Source organism: Argiope bruennichi, chromosome 1 (assembly GCF_947563725.1).
Source record: "Argiope bruennichi chromosome 1, qqArgBrue1.1, whole genome shotgun sequence".
NCBI lineage: Eukaryota > Metazoa > Arthropoda > Arachnida > Araneae > Araneidae > Argiope > Argiope bruennichi.
The window spans coordinates 96,229,545-96,254,566 of NC_079151.1; the positions used below are offsets into that span (position 1 = coordinate 96,229,545).

At 27.2% G+C, this 25,022-nt stretch overlaps 1 protein-coding gene across 2 annotated transcripts in view; it reads left to right on the plus strand.

Moving 5' to 3' along the window:
- Positions 1 to 25,022, plus strand: part of LOC129962605 (uncharacterized) — a 294,801-nt gene that overhangs the window by 238,452 nt on the left and 31,327 nt on the right. For both annotated transcript variants that reach the window (XM_056076468.1, XM_056076553.1), the window contains exon 12: positions 4,103 to 4,184. In XM_056076468.1, coding sequence (XP_055932443.1) covers positions 4,103 to 4,184 — 82 coding nt within the window. The remainder of the gene's footprint in view (positions 1 to 4,102; positions 4,185 to 25,022) is intronic.

The following is a 25,022-nucleotide window of genomic DNA, read 5'->3' on the forward strand; positions in this document are numbered from 1 at the left end:
TTGAGAGATACCCATTTTAAATACATTTTAACAAAAAAATAATTTCCATTATTAATCTTTTTATTGCGTTTCGTGATTGGGTACTTAAGGAAGATTGTTTCAAACTTTATTACCTCAAAATTTGTAATCCGCAGGATAACGCCTTCGTGGTCAACCCCGCTATAATTCAGAGAATAGATTCAGAGTTGTAAAAGATCTAATCTTCTGCTGCTTTTTCTTGTTTATTGTTACTAATTTCTCGCGCCTAGAGGGTGTTCTAAAAGACTATTTTTTGCAATAAAACAACCGTAAAATCGCTCGATTCTTTTGTTATCTTTGACTGTTTTGATATCTGTCACAATCATTAATTTATTTGAAAATGCTTTATTGCACAAAATTTGTCAGTAATAAAGTGTTTGGTGAATGGCTATAATTGCCAAGGATTAGTTTCATTCTGAAAATAGGGCTATTTTATATTTCTCACGATAAACGTGACATGTGATATATAAAGTAAGAGAAAAATTATTTTTTATAATCTGTTCTTCAGAATAAACTTTTCACTTATGAAAATGATGCATCAGAACGAGTGTACATTTAATTATTCTATATATATATATATATATATTAATGTTATATATAATTATTAATTTGTTATATTCTATATGTAAAAAATTATATATATATATATATATATATATATATATATATATATATATATATATATATATATATATATATATATAATTTGGTGGGACAAGTGTACTAGATACAATTATCGGTTATGAAATACACTTTTCAATATTCTATATTTAATAATGATGAGGGATTAGATGCTCTATACATTCTTAGAACGTCTGTACCTTCTTACCTTCTCATTTAATGAAAGAAATGAAGATATTAATCGTAGTAATTATCATATCTTAATGTTCTGGAAATTGTAAAATCATTTTTAAAAGCTCTTTTTTCTTTTCTTTTTTTATGTCCTGGTTTTTAGTTAGCAAACGTTTCTTATTCTTCCTTTTTTTTTTTTTAACTCTGAAACAGAATTTCTATAGCTTTACACAGAAAAAAAAATTAAAACAAATTCAGCATATAATCGAACCATTATAGCTTGATAAATTTTCAAGTTTGATTCACCTGCCTTTAATTCATTTTTTAAATAGACTTTTGACGAAATAGTATAGATAAATAGTACAAAAATTATATAATATAGCTGCAATGCATGAGCCTATAGATCCAATATTTAAAATATTCATATAAATATTTTATAAATTTATCAAAATGAGAGAAATTATTTTTGTAAAAGAAAAATGTACCATTAAAAATATTATTATTATGAGTTATTATATGGTAAAAATGGCTTTTATACAATAACATTAATCGAAGTTATTGATAAAAAATGTACCATTAAAAATATTATTATTATGAGTTATTATATGGTAAAAATGGCTTTTATACAATAACATTAATCGAAGTTATTGATAAAAAATGTTACAATATTATTTCATTTATAACAAAAATTGCACCTAAAATTTTGCAGAACCTTTTCTTAGTGAATATTTATAATGCATTGCTAACTTTAGGTAAAACAGTAAGTCTTATAAACTGTTCCTAAAAAATATTTATAATGCATACCATATTTCAGAATTATTCCCATCGTATTCCAAACTTTCAGTATTATTAAATTAATAAAAAGATGAAACCACAAATAAAAGTAATAATTTATTTATTGACGAGAAAGTTATGAAAATTCAGTATTGTTACAATATTCAAAACTAATTTCATAATCTGAAAAAAATTACCTATAACTAATTTATTATATGATATATTCTTATATAAATTTTATAGAAAATAAGCAAATTTAAGGCGGTTGCATTTAAAACTATTTCAAATTCAAATTAATTAAATAATTATATTTTTTAATCAATAAATTTATTAATTTTCTGGCATACATCTTTATGGCAGTACAGTGCAGTCATTTTTATAAAGTATTAATCTGCATTAATAATTAGTTAATGCTGTAAACTAATTGATCATTTTTGAAATGATTAATCGATTTTTTTTCTTTAGATTTGTTTTAATATCGAAATTTTAATCACAATTCTATAACTGTGAAAATTAATAAATTTATTGATTAAAAAATATAATTCGTTAATTAATTTGAATATGAAGTAGATTTAAATGCAACCGCCTTAAATTTGCTTCTTATCTATAAAACTTATATAAGAATATATCATATAATTAATTAGTTAAGATATATTAATATAAATGATATTACACTATTTTTAGATAGGCGACGTTTTATTATTTTATCAAAACAATTTTTCTTCTCCTTTTAAGTATTATTGAATTCATTACAATTCATAAAATGAGAGCTCTGAATTAAATTAAAGTGAATAATACTAAAATTAATGACAGTCAAAATTTAACCTTCCAAAAATATTAAATATCATTTAACTAAATCTCACAAGCATCTACTGAAAATCTTACAATTAATTGATTTTTTATATGAAATTTTCTTCTACCTTCGTTGTCATTTCTTTTCAATATTTCATATGAATCTCTCACATGAATTTCCTTAAATTAATGTAAAATTAATACGCCCTCTAAGCTCAACTCAGTGAATCACAAATCAACGAGGACGTCAACCCCAAAATCACGGACGGTGCTTAAACGAATCCTCTGAGGTGACATTAGATGCGTCATTATCCTCATTCGTGGGCAGCACGTAAAATCGTTGCCCTTGTTATCACACCTGAGCTAATCGAAACACCAACACTATCGCCAAGCCAAAGAGAGCCTCGAAACAGGAGATTAACGATCAATGTCCGGGTCCAGTTAATTGTCCCCTGATTATAATCCCCGAGTTTCCAAATTCTCTGGTAAATGATAATGATAACATCCAAAGTCTTCCAGTGGTTTCTACGCGCGTGAATGAATGCACTCCTTCTTGAAAACGTCTCAGTATTTTGCCATAAACCGCAAGATTTACTCTAGTAGTGTCTGATTTCCCTTTGCTAAAGCAGGACGTGATTATACTAGTTGTTCGGCCCACAGCTGACTTATTGCTACAGGATTTCTTGATCCTGGTTATGGGTTTCGATGAGCGGAATTCATGTTCAAAAGCAATTTAAACTAATGAGCAGTAATGTTGATCCTAAATTTAAAGCAGTTTGACCAGTGACTTGGGAATGTTAAGGATTAAAACTCCACAATTTCGCTTCAGATGTTTGTGGAGGGAGTTTTAAGTGTTATAGCTTCCGGTGGTGCTCGGAAAATTTCGATAAAGATATCCAACTTTAGATGGGGTAAAAACCTGTTTTGAAATTTATTTTACATTAATACCAAAAGATTCAATAACCAAATGACTATTATTATTGGAATTATTTAGTATATTCAGGCTTTTTTAATTTTTCAAATTTATCTAAATGATGTGAATATAAAATCCTGGAATATTTAATATTTCAGATTTACTAATATTGTCTGCTAATAATTCAATCTCTGCTAATAATTTTGAAACTTTTGACTAAGAAATTAATAAAGGTTTGAAAAACTTTTGCTTTATTTTTAACCTTTAACCTCCCCTTTGCTTTCCAAGAACTAATTGCATACCTATTATGCCTTGCTTGTCTTAGAATTCCTAAAAAGATAATGCAATTACTTTGATTATCAACTAAAATTATTATTTGCGATATTATTAAAAGTATTTCATTTTTGAATTTAAAAAATGTAGTAAATGTATTTTGAGACTAAAGTTTGTATACATATTCGAATTGTTATTATTAGAATTCTTTGAAGGAATTTTAATAATAACAATTTATTGGAAGGAATTCTATTAATAACAACCTTAAGGAATTCTAATAATAACAATACATTGGAATTGTTATTATTAGAATTCCTAAAAGATTATTCAGTTACTGTCATTATCAACCAAAAATATTAGTTGATATCTCAGTAAAAGTCTAATACGTTTGAATAGAAAAAAGTTATATTAAATGTGTCTTGAGACTGAAGATTACATAAAACTCAATGACCCTTAGACACACTATTGGATTGCTAATGTTTAAATGGGATAAAAGTCATAGTTCTTAAAATTAATTATGTTTAATCTTTTTTTTTCTAGACACTTACGGTATTTTTGTACGAAATCTTGTTGCCAAAGATGGTTCTGGTGGAAATAATTTGACTCTAATCGATAATACAGGGTAAGTAGCCTTATTTATTATCATTAGAACTAAATCTTCTTGAGGATGTTTAGGGCAAAGGAAGATGTCATCTGCAACTCTGGAATTTATCTTCTTTTTATTAATATATTGAAATCATTTTTGAATATTGGAAAAGATAATATTTAAAAATATTTCCAAAATTTTTAAACATCATGTCCCTGAATTTTAGAAATCAACTTTATACCAATCCTTCTTTTTCCTCGGTACATTTTTTTTTTCAGAGAATAGCAGCATATATTTATTCTGAAGGAGATTTTATGAAACAAAAACGAAATTTTCGGGAAAGAGAAAAAATATTTTTAAATTTAATGCATGTTTAAATAAACAGCAATAAACATCTTCTAAATCAATGCTTGCTCAAACCGAATTGAGTTTTCATAATGTAAAGAAGCATTTGATTCAAGTCCGTTTGGGTCTGAAGTATTGCATGCAAGAAAGCTGAAGCGCCCCCGCTCGTTGAAAGACACTTTTTCGATTTACTTATCTTTCATCCTTTAACACGAGTCACTTGTTTGTGTAATGCACGTTTTTTTGTCATATTATTATAATATGCCTTGATGAAGATTTCAAATCTGCACCATATTTTTGCAAGCTATAGAAAGATAAATTCAAGGTCTTGTCGATATCCGGTAAAAATTTTCTAATGAGCCATAGTTTAGGAATTCCCCCTTTATGTATTTTTCTCTATTTCTACCGAACGATATTTGTAAAGTAACACTATTTTGATAACACACACAGACACACATACAGGCACACACACGTAGGTACACACACATACATACGCAAGCATACACACATACACATATATACATACATACACACATCTATCTCTATCTCTCTATATACATATATCTATGTTTCCATTTAATTATCTAAATAATCATTTAACCAATAAATTTGCCTAAATATATACAGACAAGACAACATGTTTACGAGCCCAATACTCAATCTCACTAATATAATGGAAGGACAGGATAAACATAGCTTTTAATTTTCATACATGAGATGATTTAACACTGAAATTATTCTAATGCAAAAAATATTAAAATTTGTTTATACACAAAAAGTCATAAACATCCCCTTTTGAGTTTGGTTTTCTCTACATTAAATTATAGTGATGTTGAAAGTGCTTTCAAATTGATTAATTATTCAAAAAGATTCCTTTCTGTTTCTAAGCATCAGTTTGAGTTCGCGTTGGAAAATACAGCACAACTAAATATAATATGATGAATACTTAAGTTTTGAATTACACATACCAAACTTCGAATCTGGGACTTTGAAAGATGCAGTTAATTACGGGTTTCAGCATACCTATTTTGATGTTAGAAAGCATTCTTTTCTTCATTTCGTGTGCTAAAAGGGGAAGGAAAAGTTCTTCAGCAGGTAAGTATCACAATAGACAGCTGGTTGCTAGGCGATAGACCTCATTGTCTTCTGTTTACCAGCCGAGTGTAGACGCTGGGAGAAGAAAGCAATAAATTTAATGAAGCGCATCTGTTGAAGCACCCATTCAATTGTCAACGCAGATGCGGGAATATTTTGCGAAAGTTAATTACACCCACGAATCAAATATAACTGAGTTATGGCGTGTAATAGTGGTGTATGTCACAAGATAAATATCATATGAAAGAACAAATCAGAAATTTAATTATCTTACGCCGGTATTATGCATGAGATGTTTGCTCTAAAGTCTTCACTTGCAGACTTTATAAAATAATTCAGACAATAGAATCTTGAATTAACTAAAATGTATTATTCAAAAAAAAATTTCAAAAATGAGACACGAATCATAATTTTTTAGTTTCTTTATTTCCAATGTTAATTTAGTTCCCCATTTTTGTGAATATCTGCATTTTGAACTGCGTTTGGGTTAATTATTTTTTTATATTTAACAACATTTTTCTATTCATAAATTTATAGCCATCGGGATGGCATTAAATGACTCGGCCACATGGCTATGGGGACGAATTACAAGATAATTATTACCGGTCATGCTTTGAATTCTTTCTAGGGAGGCGATTTATCTCATTCTCTTGTTATTCTAAACATGGCCAACGTAACACACTTTTATTATGGTGACTAAATGGAAAGCGAGAATCTGCTTACTAATCAAAAAACAAATCATTTCAATTTTTGAGGAAGTAATGGTAGATGCGCGCAGTCTCATTTCTGGATATCCATTACAAAATGCTGTTTATGTTCAAGTGTTTGAAATATAAGAGTTATTGATAGTAAGATTTTGAATTATAGGCAAGTTAATTCTATATACAAATGAAAATGAAAGTGTCCCATTTTTTATTTGAGATTTTCTATAAAATTTTAACTTTTTTTTTTTTTTTTTGCATATGTTGTACCACTAGTTTTGGCAAAATGGTACCACAATACCAAAATTTTATTACGTTTGCCATAAGTGAAAGAGACAGTTATGTTCGCCGATATAACCGATAACCGATCGCCCTGTTAACATTGAATTGCTCAATATTAATGATCCACCATTGTCCTAATCACTATCCAGCTACGGCCAATAGCAAATTCCTGGCACTCAACGTGATCTTAACCTGTTCTTAATCCGGGAGGCATCCAACCCCTTTCCCAACTCTAAGGGGAATCTAAGGCCCGTGATCATCATTCACCTATAGGTGATAGAAAAGGTTATGTGATTTCCTAAAAAGAATATCGCTTTAATCACTTTTTTTACAAAATAAGAACGAGAAATATGCATGTTATACTATCCCTCTAATTGTTCGTCAAACTTTCTTGCTGAAGTTTATTAAGTTGTCGTAAACTACAATGCGATCTCAAACGTGACTATTATGCAAAAAGTGCTACAGAGAGTATCGGCTTTACAATTTAACCGTGGTAATACGTACGAGAGATAATATAAATTATTCAGGGGGTTCCGAACTGTAGTTTATAAATTTTATAAATTTTTTGATATACAAAAAAAGAAAGCATTGGGATGCAAACATACTGACCTTACATTAGATGAACTGATTCTTCATTCTTCTTCTTTTCTTCTTCATTCTTCTTCTTTGTTTTATTCAAAATAATCTAACCACTGAGGATGGAAAGGAATCATTATGTTTCTAGAAAAAAGAAAAGAAAATATAAATAGCCTGAATCTTTACTTTAGGTCTTAGAAAGTAACATAAATTTATTTTTTAATGTAATGTGGCTTGTTATGTGCTTTCATTGTTCCTTTTCATTATTAAAAATTTAGTCAAAGAAAATGATGTCATTTCATACTTCATAAGCATGCATTTTCAAATTGTAACATGAAAATATCATTCTTTTTACAAAAGTTAAAAACTTATGAGCTTGTAAAATGCTAGCTTGAAAAAGCTTGTGAATCTATAGAATCAGTATACATTACTTTACATTATGTACAGTTAATTAGCATATGCATTCCCTTGCGAGGAACGAAAGAAATTTTATTTTTGTTTGAATGAAGATAGGTGAAGAAAAATGCTGGAATCTTTATATCTTTTATTTTTATTTAGTATTTTCTTTCCTTTTGGAAGTCTTTTTCAATTTGATAAAATTCTTTTCTCTAATCTTTGCGATGTTTTGTGGAAGGAAATACTATTTATTATATGGATATAGTATAAAGAAGGAAAAAAAACTTTAAAAGAAATTGAATCGCAAAGTTTTTTGTTTTTTTTTTACTTTCTTATATAAGAAGAAGTATGTAAGGGAAAGTATTGTACCGTCAAAAAATTCGAACACGAAAGTTTGACGAATCGCTACGTTTGTCATTTCCATGAGACCAAATAAACAACAACAAGTTTTTGGAATTATTTAACCTCATAAATGCAAAACGGATAGAGTTAGATGAATAAATTAGAATGCAAATATTTAACGTCTAAACTGTCGATACTGTCGATCAAATTTGAAGCTAAATCTGTCAATGACTGAGTATATTTCAGCCTCTGCTTTCATAAACTTGTAAAAATGATAGCTCAAAATTACTATGACTTAAATATATGAAAAATAGTATGTGGTTTTATGGCTGCAACTGTATTTCTATGTCAAAACTTTCAATTGTTCGGAAAAAATAAGTTCCAAAGTACACATTCAATGATCTGTTGCTTGTGTAATAACCGTATTTCAGACATTAATCTTCGGGAAAAATCGTCACACACTTATATATTCTCCTGCAACTATTTTTCACCAAGTATATGATTAAAAATATACAAGCACATTTATTAAAAAAATGTACAAGGAGGTTCGGAGTATATTGCTACTGCTAACTTTATATACTGCTTATATTTACAGCTTTTGAAAGGAAAGCAAACAATTTCACAACAGTATATGTCTGTCAGATAACATTTTAAAAAACAACGTTTATAAAATTTAATACAATATTTAAAAAAAGTATTATTAAAAAACTTTGGACTAAATCCAACAGCTGTAAGTCTAACTTAGATAACTTAAAAACTCAGCAGGAACTTTTTGAAATTGACATTAAGCCTTATCATCGAAATTGTAGGCTCAAAAGGCTATCCATCAGACAGCCTGCATTTCCTTGTGTAGTGAAAGGGTTAACTCAGAAATGCAACAAGTTAGTTGAATAAGATTTGTTGCTTGGTCTTGAGATCAAAATTATAAACCCGTGTCAAATTTAAGAACCAGATGCTCAAAGCGAAGATTTATTTCACGTATATTCGATTTGTTTTTATTCTACTTCAAAAATAAATATATCTAATATTCTGTCTTTAACTCAAGACTATGTGCGATTGTTATTTCGATGAAATTGTCTGGGATATTTGAGTTCTTTTGATCGATTAACCAAAGTAATTCTAAATAATTTCACATAAGATTTTAAATGTATTTTATGCAGTAAAAATGTATTCATCTTGTGTTATAGATATTTTGAATATATTTATTTCCAAGGTTTCATCTATTTTATTTAATACAAGCAAATGAAAATAAATAAATAAAATATACAATATATACAATATAAATAAAATATACAATTTCTTGTATATTTACTAATAGATGCAAACTCGTGCATTTGCGAAAAATAATTACGAAAGAGCCAATTTGTCTGTGGTTTTCCGATTAATATATGGCACACGATTAATACATAAGTACCTGAAAATCGAAAACGTCTTTTGGATTCCTTCTTCCGACCAGTTAAAAACCATAATTTAGCATAAATTTGCATTTGTAGTCTTAACGTCACATACCAAAATTCATTTATATTCCATTTTTTGAGTTATTGCGGTACATGCAATAAAAAGTAGACACCGGCTTATCAGACTTGGGTGCAAATTTGATACTTATCTACACTTTAGCTGATAGTGTGCCAAATTTTATCCATCTAGCTCTCTTCGTATTATACATTCGTGTTAAAGTGTATTCGGACAGTCAGATAGATATGCTCTGAATGCATTTCGTCCGAAATGTAGCAGAAATCTACTAATTTAAAGCAGAAACATAACACTGAATTTCATCCATCAAGTTCAAAATCTATTTGAACCTATTCTCACAGATATATATATATATATAATTCAAAAATATGTCTTTCGGACCCAGGCAGGTTTGTTATACGGAGATTCGCTCAATATCAACTTCTAATTTTTTTTACTACTGCAATATTTTCTGTTTGTATAATGAAAGTGAAAGTGAAAAGAAAAGAAATTTGAATTTACAGTGTAAAACGTCACATCGTGATGGCATATCGTATTATAAAATGATATTTATTTTATCATTTGAATTTCGGCATCCTTTATAAATCATATAAAAAAGTTCATCAAATTATATAAAAATAATAAGAGTGTAGCATACTTCCATTATATTTTTGTTTTTAAAAAAATCGAATATACATTTAATATTCTGGCAAAAAAAACATTTATGAAGTAAGCAATGAATAAAATTGCTGTTAATTGGGCTTAATATTTTTTTTTTAATTTTAAAAAGATACAAAAAGTGAAATGTGTATTACTTAATCTTGTTATATTAAAATTCAGTTTTCCTTAAAAAAATATACTGATGCCATTGAGAACAAATCTTTAAATTTAATTAATTTTCATTAAAAACTCTAATTACAGTTTTGATAATACGTTTCTTATTAAGTACAAGCTGCCACAAGAAATAAATGAGTGCCATATTGGTAGCTGTCGGTTCAAAAATCTGTCCTATTGATTAGCATTTTGAATGATAAAATCATGAAGCGCATCTTCTCTCGTATGTTGCGATTTTCTCATAATAAGTCGTCTTACACCATTATGATACTTAAATATTTAAATTCTTGTTCTAGAAAACATTTCCTTATGTTTAATGTTTTTGAAAAATTCTTGTGTATGAGTTAATATAGATGAAAAATTTACAAAATTTAATAAGAGTTAATTATTTAAGCATAATAGTATTACGAGAATCGTTATCCATCAAAAATTTACGTTATACAAACTGATTAAATAATCTAAATAATGATGTACCGAACTTGTATCGCATTTCAATAGCTAAATGTTAGGGATTTTCACTTAACAATGCAATTGTTAGGTAAGCTCTTATCTATAATGCATATAAATTAAAATATCTACATTCAAGATGTAAATATTCATAAAGAAAAACATTCATTGCAAAATTTGGAAAATAAAAGTCAATTTATGACTGATGAAAAGCTATTGTCACAGAAATTTAACGGATTTAGAAGCACAAAGAGATAAAATTAATAACGACATTTGAATTCGTAGCTACAATATGCTACATTGTTTGAAACGACACGACAATTATAATTTCAATTATAAACATGCCATTGTGCAATTCCATTAATTACAACCTAATAATGTAATATTTTATTGCCTTAAGTCGAATTATATCGCTTTTAACAATAAATAAAATGCAAGCTTCCTTTTATTAAATTTTAATTTATTTTTCAATGCTGTAAACTAATGTGTAGTATAATTTTCAGTTTTAATTGTGAGAGTAACACAAGGAGATATATACTTAAAATTTATATTATCATCATAAACATTAATTTCTGCGCTATAAATTTTCGTGCTATTTTCAACTGATAAGCTTTAATCTGTATTTTAACAGTAATGGCAAAGTGATTTATGAGTGGCGTATTTGTACTGAAACAGAGATATATCATTTTATATTTTTATTTAATTTTAAGATACTTTGAAAGCGTGTTAGGAAGGATTTCAATGAAATATGCTGTTTTAACCTGCTTCATAAATTTGAATATACTGCGCTGTTGATTTTATGACGACATTTGCATTAATATTTCATTATTTACCAGTGGTATTCATTATTATTGTGTAAAATAAATAAAAAATATTTGTTATTAAATGTCAATCTAAACACTTCCCATTATTTTTTCTCAAATAAGGACTTATTGGAAATAAAGTTCATTAAGTGATTTAATGCCTGAAAATATTTCTTAAAAACGATATCCGGTGGTTAAAATATAAATATAATGTATTATATTTCGCATTTGCATATATTGCAAAAGTCTTAAATGGGCAAATTAGTACAAAAGAAATCAAGTAGTTTTCTTTTGTACATTGTGTACATCGCAAATAATATATATATATATATATATCACATATTTTGATTGAAGCAGAATGAAGGTTTGAAGACATAGACGGGACGTTGTATTTTTAAATACATTTTATTCTCTCTTTAATATCCATCTCGGAAAAGCAATTTATTTACAAGTAGATGCAGAAGTAAGAAAAAAGCGCGAAACAAATGATCACTAGTCATATATAACATAGGATTTCTGACCACGCACCAATGGAATGCATGTTTTGACCTCTGATAAGGGCAAATAAAGTATCACTTTCATTTGATACATAGTACTGATAGTACTGATGGCGCATTAGTTTTACAGAGGAATTAATTAAACCAAAATTGGAATTGGATCACGAAATAAGAGAATATTTTCAGAATGAAGTTACTATGGGCTAAATTAAGATAAAATCTTGATAATTAATTAAATTGAAAATTAAAATATCATTACACACACACACACACACACACACACACACACACACATATATATATATATATATATATATATATATATATATATATATATATATATGTATGTATGTATGTATGTAATACATATATAATTGTTTTATAAAATAAGCTTTTAACAGTCATTTACTCGTGTATAGAAAATGACCTCATCCGTCTGATAAATATTTTTTATGGGAAATTTGATGGCGAAACAATAAATGAATTGGAAAATTGTCCGTTTCGTTAAAAATAATAATAAATATTCGATCTTAGATATTTCCTAAAATTATTGAATTGATATTTCAAATTTTGTCGTCAGTGAATATTAACATTATGGCGCTCGCACGTTTAACCGGAATTTTTTTGTTTGGCGCCGGTAGAACTTATGTCTCAGTTAGTTTTTCGAGATTTTCGATTGGTCATAATTTTTATGTTCATAAAATAAATAAATAAATAATTAAAAGCATTATAATTTTCATAATAGAGGTAATAATCAAAATTAAAATAAAGTAAAAACACACACAAAACCAATAAAAATTTGCGTACATCAATGGGATATCATTAGCACTTGATCGATAGTTTTCGCATGACACCAACCTGCTGTCACCGAATAGCACAGTGTAAGAATATTCTTGTTCTCATATTCTTGTTTCTCTAAAACGGGTTCTGGGCAATACGCAAATGTCACTCAAACATCATCTCCTGCATATTTGACAATTTATTCATAAAAGATGACTTTCTTGTTCCCATAACATTAATTAATACTTATTGAAAAATGAAAAGAGCATTTTCTTTCAATTTTTCTTTTTAAAAAAATCACATTTTTTTTATACACAATTCTCTCCTTTAGGCAATAGAAACTTTTTTATCACACAGTTTTGCTTAATAATCGGCATATTATATAATACATTCACGAACAAGAAACATAGAAATAAATGAATTTATTTTAAGCAAATACGTTAGTGTTAAAACTGATCTTGGAATTTTTCCTTCTCTCACCATGCCACTTTATCTAAGGAAATCTGAATTTGATAGCATAATTATGGATAATTTCAATTTGCTGAACTTTGAAATGGTAACTAATATAACCCCAAATTACACCAAAAAAGTAATGGTATTTCAGTCCATTCCATATTTAATGCTCATTTATTTCGACCAATCTGGGCCATTTAAACACTATCTTCAAATCAAGTCCCCTAGGTAAACGCCTTTCTAGAATACCCTTAAAGCCAACCTCTGTATCTGCGTATTTTTCCTCTAGTCGTCCACCCGCAATCAGAGAACAGTTGTTTAAAATGACTGAATCATAATTGATGGGAAATTAGCAATGATTAAATATCCAAATTTTGAGTCCAAGCCATGCCATTCCTGACCGGTCTCTTTTGCACTGGCAAAAGATTCTGAAGTCCAATCAAACCATTAGAGTGATAGTGAAGGTCTTATTTAAAATATTTTTTGAAGTTTAAGTATTTTACCTTTGAAACTGCATAAAATATCTAGGAATTTCCCAACTATATCAATTGCCCTTGTAAGTAAGGCATTGTTTAATATTTTAATCAATAAAGAATATTTTACTAAATACAATTGAATGAAATTGCTAGGGAATAATAACAGAATTTTTCGAATTCAGTAATTCTTTCTATAATATATATATATAAATTTAAGTTACATAAAAAAATTATTCTTTATTTGTTTTAAAACATTTTTGGAATTGGAAATATATCTAAATTTGCTATAATTAAACTATTTGTCATAAATTATGCTTCGTTTCATATGCAATTATATAATTAGATGAATTTACCCTTAAAAACAAAGTTAATTTTTCCTGCCGTAATTTTAGACAAATAGATATGAATCTATTAATAATTGAAAATTCTGGAATTTGATTTTTTTATTGGCTGCTTAGAATTTAATAAAACATATTGCGCCAAATGCAGGCTTGTGAAGACGCTTAATTTTATTCGAAAATATAGGTGATTTTAATACTATAAGGTAATTTTTTGAAATTATAGTGAATCCATACAAAAAATAATTTTAGGATAGAAGGAGAAGGGATGATATCTTCTCCCTTCTTTATTTCTTTTTTTGAATATTATTGATAATAGTATTATAATTATATTGTATCACTCTATTATTTTACCACCACTATTTTAAAAGTTACTGATAGTTATATTTCAAAACTTTCTCATTGAGAATCTTCCATTTTCTACTGAAGAGGAAATCTTATGGAACAAATTTCTAAAATCTAAATGCCACTTATATCATTTCTCTTCTGAACATTTCTATCTTCTGCCAAATATGAAAGGTGTGGTTTTGGGCCGTGCAGTAAAAGACGCGAACGTTTGGAAGGGAAAAGGATAAAGGGGGGGGGGAGTAATATCCTCACCGAAAATTGATTAATTTCGGGTATTTAAAGAAATTTGCTCCACCCTCCTAGACAAGGTTCTTAAGTAATAATTCGGGGACTGCATTCTTTTTGCTGTTTCAGGACCCCCTCTTGACAAATTAGGTGTTTATCGATTCTACGTCGGCAGTACCATTCTCCTGGCGTGTCGCATTCGCAACTAATTATTTAGCACCAGCTTGAATGAAAGGAAAAGAAAAATGAGGAATGGAAAATAATGAGGGTTGAGTTAATACTTCCACGCCCGCTGGAGTATTGATGAATTGATTCGCGCATGATTTGCCATTGCTGGGAAATAAGCACTTAAGTGTGCCGTAGGGAATAAGATATCTATTCTTAAACTAATTGAAAACCTTTTTCCAGATATGGTTGCATGAATTGCAAGGTATTACTGGGTTTTCAAAGTAATTTTATGTTATAAATGTCTAACTGTCTAAAAAGTAACAATTAGCATTCTTATTGAGTTTCTGGGGAAAATCTGTTTTTTTTTTTTATTTGACATAAGTAGCATTATTTATCATTTCTTTAAAAAGTATGCTTAAACGAGAAAAGGAAAGTATGTAATTTTCAAGTGAAATTGATTGGGTTTATTTTCTGAATGAGTTTTTAACTCAAACTGACTTGTTGATTTTGTTCTCAGTCGCGAGTGAATTGTTACTTTCTCTTCAGATGATTCATCTTTCTGATGATGATTCTCTTCAGATTCCATCATTACATCTCAATAATTAAATTTTTTTTGCAATTAATTCCGAGTGATTTTGCTGTAATGAGTCTTTCTATTTATACACATCTGTATTCCTTTTTAATAATGATAAAGATAGGTGTATTAATATTTATGTGTGTCAGAGGCACTTAATGCCAAATCTTTTGATCTAGAGCTATCAATCTTCGGACATATATATTTCACACAATAGAAACATGCACTTTGGAGTATTTTTTTAAAATTTTTAGTTAGAATTTTAATTGATTAAAATTAAAGCAAAATTTTAGCTTTTTTCGAAGATAATTTCCGAAAATATTATAGAATAGAAATTCATTCATCATCTTGGAATTCAAAATTTAAATTTTGAATTATATCATTTTTCACCCGACATTTTTTCAATATTTAATTTTTTCAAAGAGAATACTCTTAAAATATTTACAACAACATATATCAATGTTCAAGTAAAATTCTTTTTTTTTTTTACATTACCAATATTTCATATTGGTGTTTTCCCATTGTTGATGATAGAGATAAGAACATAAAGTTTATTTTTCTATGAGTGTGCTTCTAGACAAGGACTGTTTTTAATAAAATTTTGAATATTGCATTAATTACAGCTGAAGTTGTGCTTCAAAAATAAGAAATGATGAATTTGCTTTAAAGTTCATACATATTTTGTACTGTTATAGTATTGCTCTTGATATTTTGATTTATTTTTATAGTGCGATGATTTTTTTTTTGAATTAATGAAATTTTATAGAATATAATCTTCAGACATGTTACTGTCATCTTGAAATATATTCAGTGGAAACATGTAAAACTTTTACAAAATAACTGAGTGATTTTTTTCTGAGCGTATATTTTTTTACAAATGATTTGATTTATCTAGTATATTACTATACTAATAGAAATTTAATCACTTTCTTTTTCACATTAAAACATGCTATCCAAATTGAAATCTACAAAATGAAATTAAGGAGGCATTTAGTACAATGAACAATGAGTAGTAATCTTAAAATAGTATATATTACATGATTATAAAAATTTGAAATTTAAATTGCCATTATGAATTAAATTGAAGATGCCATTGATAATAAGTTACGTACTAAATTTTATGAATCAATATATATATATATATATATATATATATATATATATATATATATATATATATATATATATATATATATATATATATATATATATATTCCAGTGGAAAAGGAATGTTTTAAATTTCGTAAAGAATCACATTTTACATCCACGAGTAAACAAATGCACGTCTGAAAAAATTATGATGTCTAAATTTTTATGCACTTCCTAAGTCTAATAATATCTAGGGACTGCATAAAAGTCATACAAAATCATACAATATGAAATATTTTTAACCAATTAATATTTTAAATAAAAACAGTTCCACAACTCTATGGCTATAATTAACTGAGGTTTGAATTTAAATATTTTAGACCATTTTTGGATAATTTCAGTAATTAGATAATTTTAGATAATTTCAGCGGTTTTCTCGAGGAAAACTAGCAAATAAACGGAAATTGCATCAACGGGACGGTCGTTGGTTAATTTAAAACTCAAATCTGAGTAATGAAATTTAAAGCTTCATAATTTTTGTTCGCACATGAATTGAACAATTTTAGCGTGCCTGGAGTATTTTATTAAATTCGATTAATTGAAGCGAGGAACTGTATGCGGAATCTGAACTTCTGTCTTGGTGTTAGGATTCTTGATGTGAATAAAGCTTATCATAAATAATAATTAGTTATGGTATCGCAAATTTCATGTTTTATTAATACTTTTTAATGCTGGATTATAACAAAAATACTGAATTAAAGTCTGCAATTTATATTACTTTATATTCGCTGATTCATAAATTTTACTTCATGTGGCAATTGTAAGCTTTTTTTATAATTTTTTTCAGAATATTTTTTTTTTTAAATTTTGTATTTGATAGGCATTTTTTTCAGTTAGTACATTAAAATTTCTTTCAATCCAATTTTATTGATCCGTTTTAGTTTGAGATTTAATTTATAATTTAAAATTTAATGCTACAATATATTTACATCTAAAGTGTGGTAAATCTTTTGTTTAAATTTATTTTTCAAGCACTATTGTTTGGTATCAACAAAGTCTATGAGATTTTCTCAAACATTTTTCTTAATCTTTCTAATTTCACTTAATATGTGATAACCATATTTGAATTATTGTTAACAGGATAATAGTCCTCTAGAGCGAAACATCTAGCATTTTAAAAAATAAATTATTCATTCGTTTAAAAAGGCAGCATTTTTTGTCAACTTTTAACATTAAAAAAAAATCACTTTCATTTTGTGATTTATTTTTCCTCTCCGATTAGAATTTCTTCAAGCGCTTTCTATTCTTCTGTAAGTTCATACTAATTCGAATCGCGAATAATCGCCGTTAGAATTCATTCAAAAGTTTTCTATTCTTCTGTTAGTTTATGCTAACTCAGATGATTTCTATTCTTCTGTTAGTTTATGCTAATTCAGATGCTTTCTATTATTCTGTTAGTTAGAGCTAATTCAAATTACGAATACTCGCGATTAGAATTCATTCAAAAGCTTTCTATTCTTCTGTTAGTTTATACTAATTCAGGTGCTTTCTATTCTTCTGTTAGTTCATTGTAATTCAAATCTCAAATAAATCTAACTACGGTACTCAACTTTATTCACTAAACTTTGAAAATGACATTTTTCCTTTAAAGCATTCGTTGATCGAATGACAGCAGTTAAATAAAACTTACTCTATTTGAACACGAAAATTCTTAAACACACTTTTGATCTGAATGAACCTCACTTAAGTTAAAGTAATTTTAACATTTACAAATAGTTTTATTGGTGGAAAGTATAAATTTTCTAAGGAAAGTTTGAAGTGCATCTGGAAATTTAATATTTTAGAATAACTAAAATAAATTTGAATGAATAAATATATATCCAATTTATATAGGTGATTTTCAAATATTAAATGTACATGCTTGAAAAAAATTGCATAGTTTTCCAATTCATCTAATATTTTTCAGTATGAAACAGTAAATTAAACCTAGTAGGTAATCTAAATAATTAGGATAATATCAATGTAGTATAGTATGCATAATTTGATTCTTTAAAGTAAGCCAAATTTTAATTGGTATGCTAAATTAAATGCAGAATAGAATAGAATAAGCGTTACTTAAAAAGGAATACATTTTTACTCATCTTTTAATACATGTATATCTAAAGTAGGTACCTAGACAAAAACCTTAAGAATGCTTAGTTTCTACTTAGTATAGATAAGCAAAAAATATCTGATCAGGTAACGATATTTTCACAAGGTTGTCGCGTTTTTTACTCTACTTACCTGGTATTTCATTAACCAAATCAACACCTACGCTGCATTTCGCCAACGGTATTTTATCGTACGAAAACGAAAGAACTTTAAACTTGGAATTTCTATCTAAAAGAAGAAACCTCATTCTTTTCTCGGCTCCAAATAATTAAGTCTTTGAAGTAACAGCCAAGAAAGGAAGGGAGAGCGAAAAAAAAAACTGTTTCTTCTCTTTCTGGCTACGTAACACTTATTCCTGATAAATGATTATCTGACCGATTACCCTTGATTAGTTACGTATCTTGTTGGGAACTACTTTTCAGAGAACTTTTTTTTTCGTTCTCTTTCTCTTCTGAATCGAACGCCATTTTTCTCTTTCTAGAAAAATTCTAAGTAACATTTCACTATTTTTCCAGTGGTAGTAATTGGGGAAAATAAATTAACTTTTAGCTTGGTTCGTTCTTTTGGTATGAAAATGGTTTCACTTAGAGCGTCAAAGTGGTCGATGGAACTTTTTTTCCCGCCAAAAGTTCGTTACCCGCTTTTCCCTTATGAGGAACACTCAATTGAGAATCAAGAATAATTAATTTTCTTTTAAAAGGTATAAAAAAAGTATCATTTATTTAGAAATTTAGGTTTAGAATGGAGGTTTTATTAAAGTTAATTTTTATTCAATCTGCTTTAAGAATGAAAGCTGTTTCATAATCTTTCAACTTAGAATAAAATATCTGAATAAAAGAAATTGCGGGAACATATCTAAGATTAATTATCAGAAATACTAATTTGTGTATTTGCTTAGAATTTTATGAGGTTCCAGGTAGTGATTACTTTTTAAGATGAAGTAACTTTTAATGAGCCAGTATCTATTTATTTTAAGTCATTCGTAGAAAAGAAATCAACGTAGAATATTATTAATTAGCTTTCTGAAACATAAATGAGATTTATTCGGTACATTCGGTATTTTTCTAAAGTTGCAAAGAAATTATAAATGAAACTCTATCAATTAGTAGATTCTTTAATTTTGAAAAATGGAACTGCTAATAACTTTTTATGAGTTATAATTTTGTATTTTGATTGAAATTAAATGAAAATATTACTTTTATATTCAATCATCTGCGTTTCTTATTATTAGCTCACCTTTTTAATTTAGCGATTAAAATGTCCGTTGTTTGTCCAATAATTTATTCATTTTTTGTATTGAAGAATTGTTTTGAATTAATATCTTAAGCATTTTTTAGTTACTTCCCTTGTTTAAAGTTTAAAAATAATACATTGTAATAAATTTCACACCTATTTCATGAAGTCTTAAAATTATGAAAGTGTGCAGGTATTAGTTTTCGATGTGATGTCACATTTTAATTTTCTCAAATAATAATTATCAGTTTGTAGAACGATATAACTAAATTTTAATTCCATGCACGTGGTGCCATCTGATAGTGAATTTAAGAAACAAGTAATTTTATCTTCCCGTAATATTTGTAATGAAGAATTATAAATTAAGATATAACAGAAAGAAAATAATGAAAAGAAGAAAATAAATTTTGGTTACAGTAAAATATTTTTTATTAATTTTCAAAGGGAAAAAAAGCCTTTATAGAAGCTTAAAGAAAAATAACATAAATCGAAACTTGTGCATTAAGTTTTATAAAGTTAATGCACTCGATGGGAGTCCTAAGTAAATGAACATATTTATCTATGAATATTTGTTGTTAGAAATTCTAAAATTAATTTTGGAATAAAATCATGTTTTCCATTCTTATCATTTATGTCACGAAACAAAGCGAGCATACATTAATATTGCATTTAATTAAAGTTTTAAAATGTTGCGAATTTGTAAAATATTCATAACAGGAATATAAATATTTCTTCCGATTATTTTTTTTTTCTTTTCTCAAATATATTTTTACCAACTACGCAATACAAAATAATTGCTAAAAGACAGAGAATGTAACAATGATAAATCGAATCTTCTTTATAACTTTAAAATCAGTGTACATATAATTAATCATATGACTTAATATAATTTAATTTCACAGATTTTCATATTATTAATTTATCCTCAAACAAATAACTGCTTTTTTGAACTACTTGATTTGAAATATTAACGCAATATATAATTAATTGAATATGAAATGATTAAAAGAGATTTTGTTACTGTCTATCCTGAGCATTGCACATAATATGATTAGTTGAAAGAGTTGAAAAAATAGAAAAAAAAATTAACCTTAGTTTCAAATGTATTTTTTCTTTTAAATAGTTTATTAATTGAATAAGTAATTACATAATTTTTGTGGATGTCTTTAATTTGGTTTTCCGTTGATTCTGTACGTCCAATTCTCCCTATGGGGTTTCTTAACAGGATTTGAGATACATATTTTAATTAATTTCATCACCAATGCCAACTTATTTTATATATAAAACAACGTTATATTAAGCTACAGTTATACAATTTGTATATTATTCATAATACACAATGCGTGCATAATTAACATTGTAAAGAAATCTATTTTTCCAGCTTTTTCCTTTTTAATTTTGCAAGTATTCATAATATTAATCAAATAATTGGTGAGTTGTATATTATAGAATATAGATAAGACTATTTAATTAAATTATTTCTAATCAAAGCGAGTGCAGCAGTGTAAAAAGGGAAAAGATATTATGTTTTTAATGCTCATTTAATCTCATTTTTAAAATTAATTCTTCTTCTTTAAAATACAACTTCATCATTATTGAAAGGCCCAAATTCTCAGTTCAATAAAACTATAACGGACATTCGAGATGCTTGCGTATCAGAGCAAATTTTCTCTCCTTTTTGTTTAGCGTCATCTATTGAACAACCTAAGGCACGTACTTTGTTCGTCAAATATACTCACTCATATGGTTTGGGGAGACAGAAAATCTTTATGAGATCAATCAACGTTGTACGAAAATACATTGTTTAATAATCATAATACAATACATTGAGAAGGGAAGAAATTTTTCTTATGTTTAAAGGGAAACTTGGGCGTTACAGTATTTTGAGATACCTGGACTCGAATGATCTTAAGAGTGAGGGGTTAAATCATAGAGTTAAACCTAATTTTATCTTCTGTAGATGACTGAATTTTTATAAAATATTTCGTAAATAATTTCGAGACAAAAATATTTTTGTTGAAATTTTGAAAAAAAAAAAAAAAAAGATAAACAGAAACATTTTGAAGTTGCAGCGACTTATTTTTCCCTTAGCAATTAAATTACGTGCTTCTCCCTGAAAGGTATGAGTTATTATAACAAACCGAAATACAAATGAATGAAATTTAAGACCTCTTTGATTCAATATAGTGAATTATAAAGTAAAAATTTACATTCAGTGTGTTGCTAAAGGTCTTTTTAAATATAAAATTACAAAAAAAGGTTTTGTCAAGGGAGTTATGATCATGCCCAAAATACCTTGCAACTCTCAGAAACATGCGGGCCTTGTAAGAAAAGAAATTTGGTAGTGGTATAAAAATGAAATTATTAGAAAATAAAAAATAAAAATTATTATTCCTAGGAACCCTATTAGCACAAAATGCCGAATAAGATTGTTCGATACCTATCCAACATTGGCCGGCATTCAGAACATCGGACAACCTCTAGGGAATATCGTATAATATCTTTTGTTAGTAGGAAACCAAAATTTCATGGTTGTAACAGAAGTACAAATTGCCTTCCATTTCATCACTGAAGTCCTCACAACGATAGCAAGTGGCAGGTGTGTTATAAACACTTGGCGGCGATTCTACCATTAAGGCGAAAAACTGTTTTCCGATAAAATGAGTGTATAGTATAATATGAACATTATATATTCCAATTAAAAACATCCAACAGTTTGACGGCGGTAGATTGAAATTATTATGAAACTGAACGGTCTTTTCCAATACATTCAACAGAATAGGTTCTATAGAGGCGACCTCACATATCGTTATTGAAACGTGCAAGTGATATATTATAAAACAAAACAACATATAACTATAAATAAAGATTATTGCTCTCTGGTCTCAACTTCCTGTGCAAAACGTGTTCGGTGTCTATTTCTGGCAAATGAGTAATAGAATTTTCGTAAATTTTGTTTTGGTACAATCTTCATATTTGATCCATCCTCTCATTTTCGGAATTTATAAAAATATATTTAATATTTTAGTCTATATCTTATTCTGTCGGTATTTATAAAAAAAATCTCATAGTCTAGATCGTATACTTTCGGTATTTATGAAAACATCTTTGGTCTTATAGTCTAGATAACTTGAAGAATTTCCAGAAATATAATTTAATTATTATAAATTCTTAAAAAATCAACAATTATAGAATCTATGAAACCTATTTGAATAAAAAAACGTAATAGATTTTTATATTATCAGTCTAAGGCAAACTGCCGAACACAATCATCTTTCTATGAAAACCATGTTTAAAGAAGTAAAAATAAACTACCTTTAACTGAGGAATTATATTTTAAATGAAAACATGCATTGTCGGCCATTATAAGGTGCATATTCAATTACAGTTTCAAAGAAGAATTTTAATATGTTTCCAAGGCATGAACGGAAATTCGAAAATTAATCAAATTTTATTTTTACCAAAGTCAACGAAATCTTAATTCGATATTCAAATCCAGCCCACGCCTTTACGTTTTTATGAATATTAAACCTATTTCTACAGCAAACATTACCACCCACAATGCGTTATTTGAAACAATCCTTCAAAGAAGAGCTTCAGAGATCGTTTACCGAACGTTAAGCCTCGTCATGCGATCATCGCTTTATTGCAAAATTTAATAAAAATTTATATCCTGTTTTCTAGAATATAAAAAGTTTATGCCGCAGTTCATGAAGTTTTATCGAGCTGAAAGCGCAAGCCTCTTTTTTTTTTAATTCCTTGCAAGAAAATGATATTTGTTAAAAACGCTTTTTACCCATGAGTCACATGTAGGCTCGATTTTATCTAGCTGATTATTAAAGCACGCTTGGCGTACTGCAGCAAGTAAAATGCTTTATAGATAGAGTTTGGAAGCAAGGCATAGTTAAGATGGGTTTATTTTACGAGACGCTTTATAAAAATAAATGATATCAGTAAACAGCCAAGTAGGAGAATGGTGATAATAAAGATAGCTCGATACTTATGAGCAAGAGGTTAAGAAAAAAAAAGGAAATTAACTTCGCGATGCGTAAGAAATTATAATTGGAGGTTATGGCGTGTTTCGAAAATATTTTGTTTAATTTATATTCTTTTGCGCATATAATATTTTTTTCGAAATAAAATGGCTCATCTTAAAAATTCTGCTGTGTATTTTGAATCAAATTTTATATTTAAGTTATTCAAAACTTGCTGTTTTTTAAAAGAGCTATTTTGTAATATCTAATCTATTTCTTGTTTTAATCTTAATTATGATGTAAATGTATTTCATCATTAATTTTCTTTTTTAACAAAGTAAACCATAAGCTTTGGTCATTTAAAATTTAACATTAATATTCATTAAATTACATTTTTATTATGGAGTTTTTATAGTGTTTCTAATAAGTGCAGGAGGTTGTATGTCAGATAAGGAGCTATTTTCGCTTATTTATACTAATTTATTCAATGCCAAGTTGTTATGGTTTATTTTATGAATAAAAAACTAATCTTCAAAGGTATAGCTTTCATTCTAATTATTATTTTATTGCTATTTAAATTATCATTATTATTCACATATAAAAATCATCTTAGAGCGAATAAAGTAATAAAATTATTGAGATAAAAATTATCTTAAAACCTAGTTTAAATAAATTGATATTTTATACTCTATAAAAGATTTTTAAAAAAAACCGTCTTTTTTTAAATAATAAATTGTATTATAAAATAGTATATATATATATATATATATATATATATATATATATATATATATATATATATATATATATATATATATATATATATATATATATATATATATATATACTATTAATACTAGTAAATAATTTAAAATAAATAAATAATATGTAAAGTTTGAAAAAAAAATAGTCAACGTAGAACAATTAAAATATAAGTTTTCTGTTATTGATATATAATTGCTAATCAAAATTAGAACTGACCTCAGATTGTGCAAAAGTCAACATTTTATTTAAAAACTATTAAAAGTAGAAAAACGAGATCTTTAAGAATAGCTGATTATATTTATGAGTAGTTAAAATTACATTGAATCTCTCATTATAAAGTTTATATTAGAAATAAAAGCTTCTAACTATGAATAAAAAGCAGATGCTTATTAAAATAATAAATGATATTCACATTTCGAAAAAAAAAATTATATTTCTTAGAACGAATTATTTTTTTTCTACTAAAATTTATGCATAAATCTAATTTATAATCGCTAAGATTTTACAGAAGTCAATAATACATTTTCAGA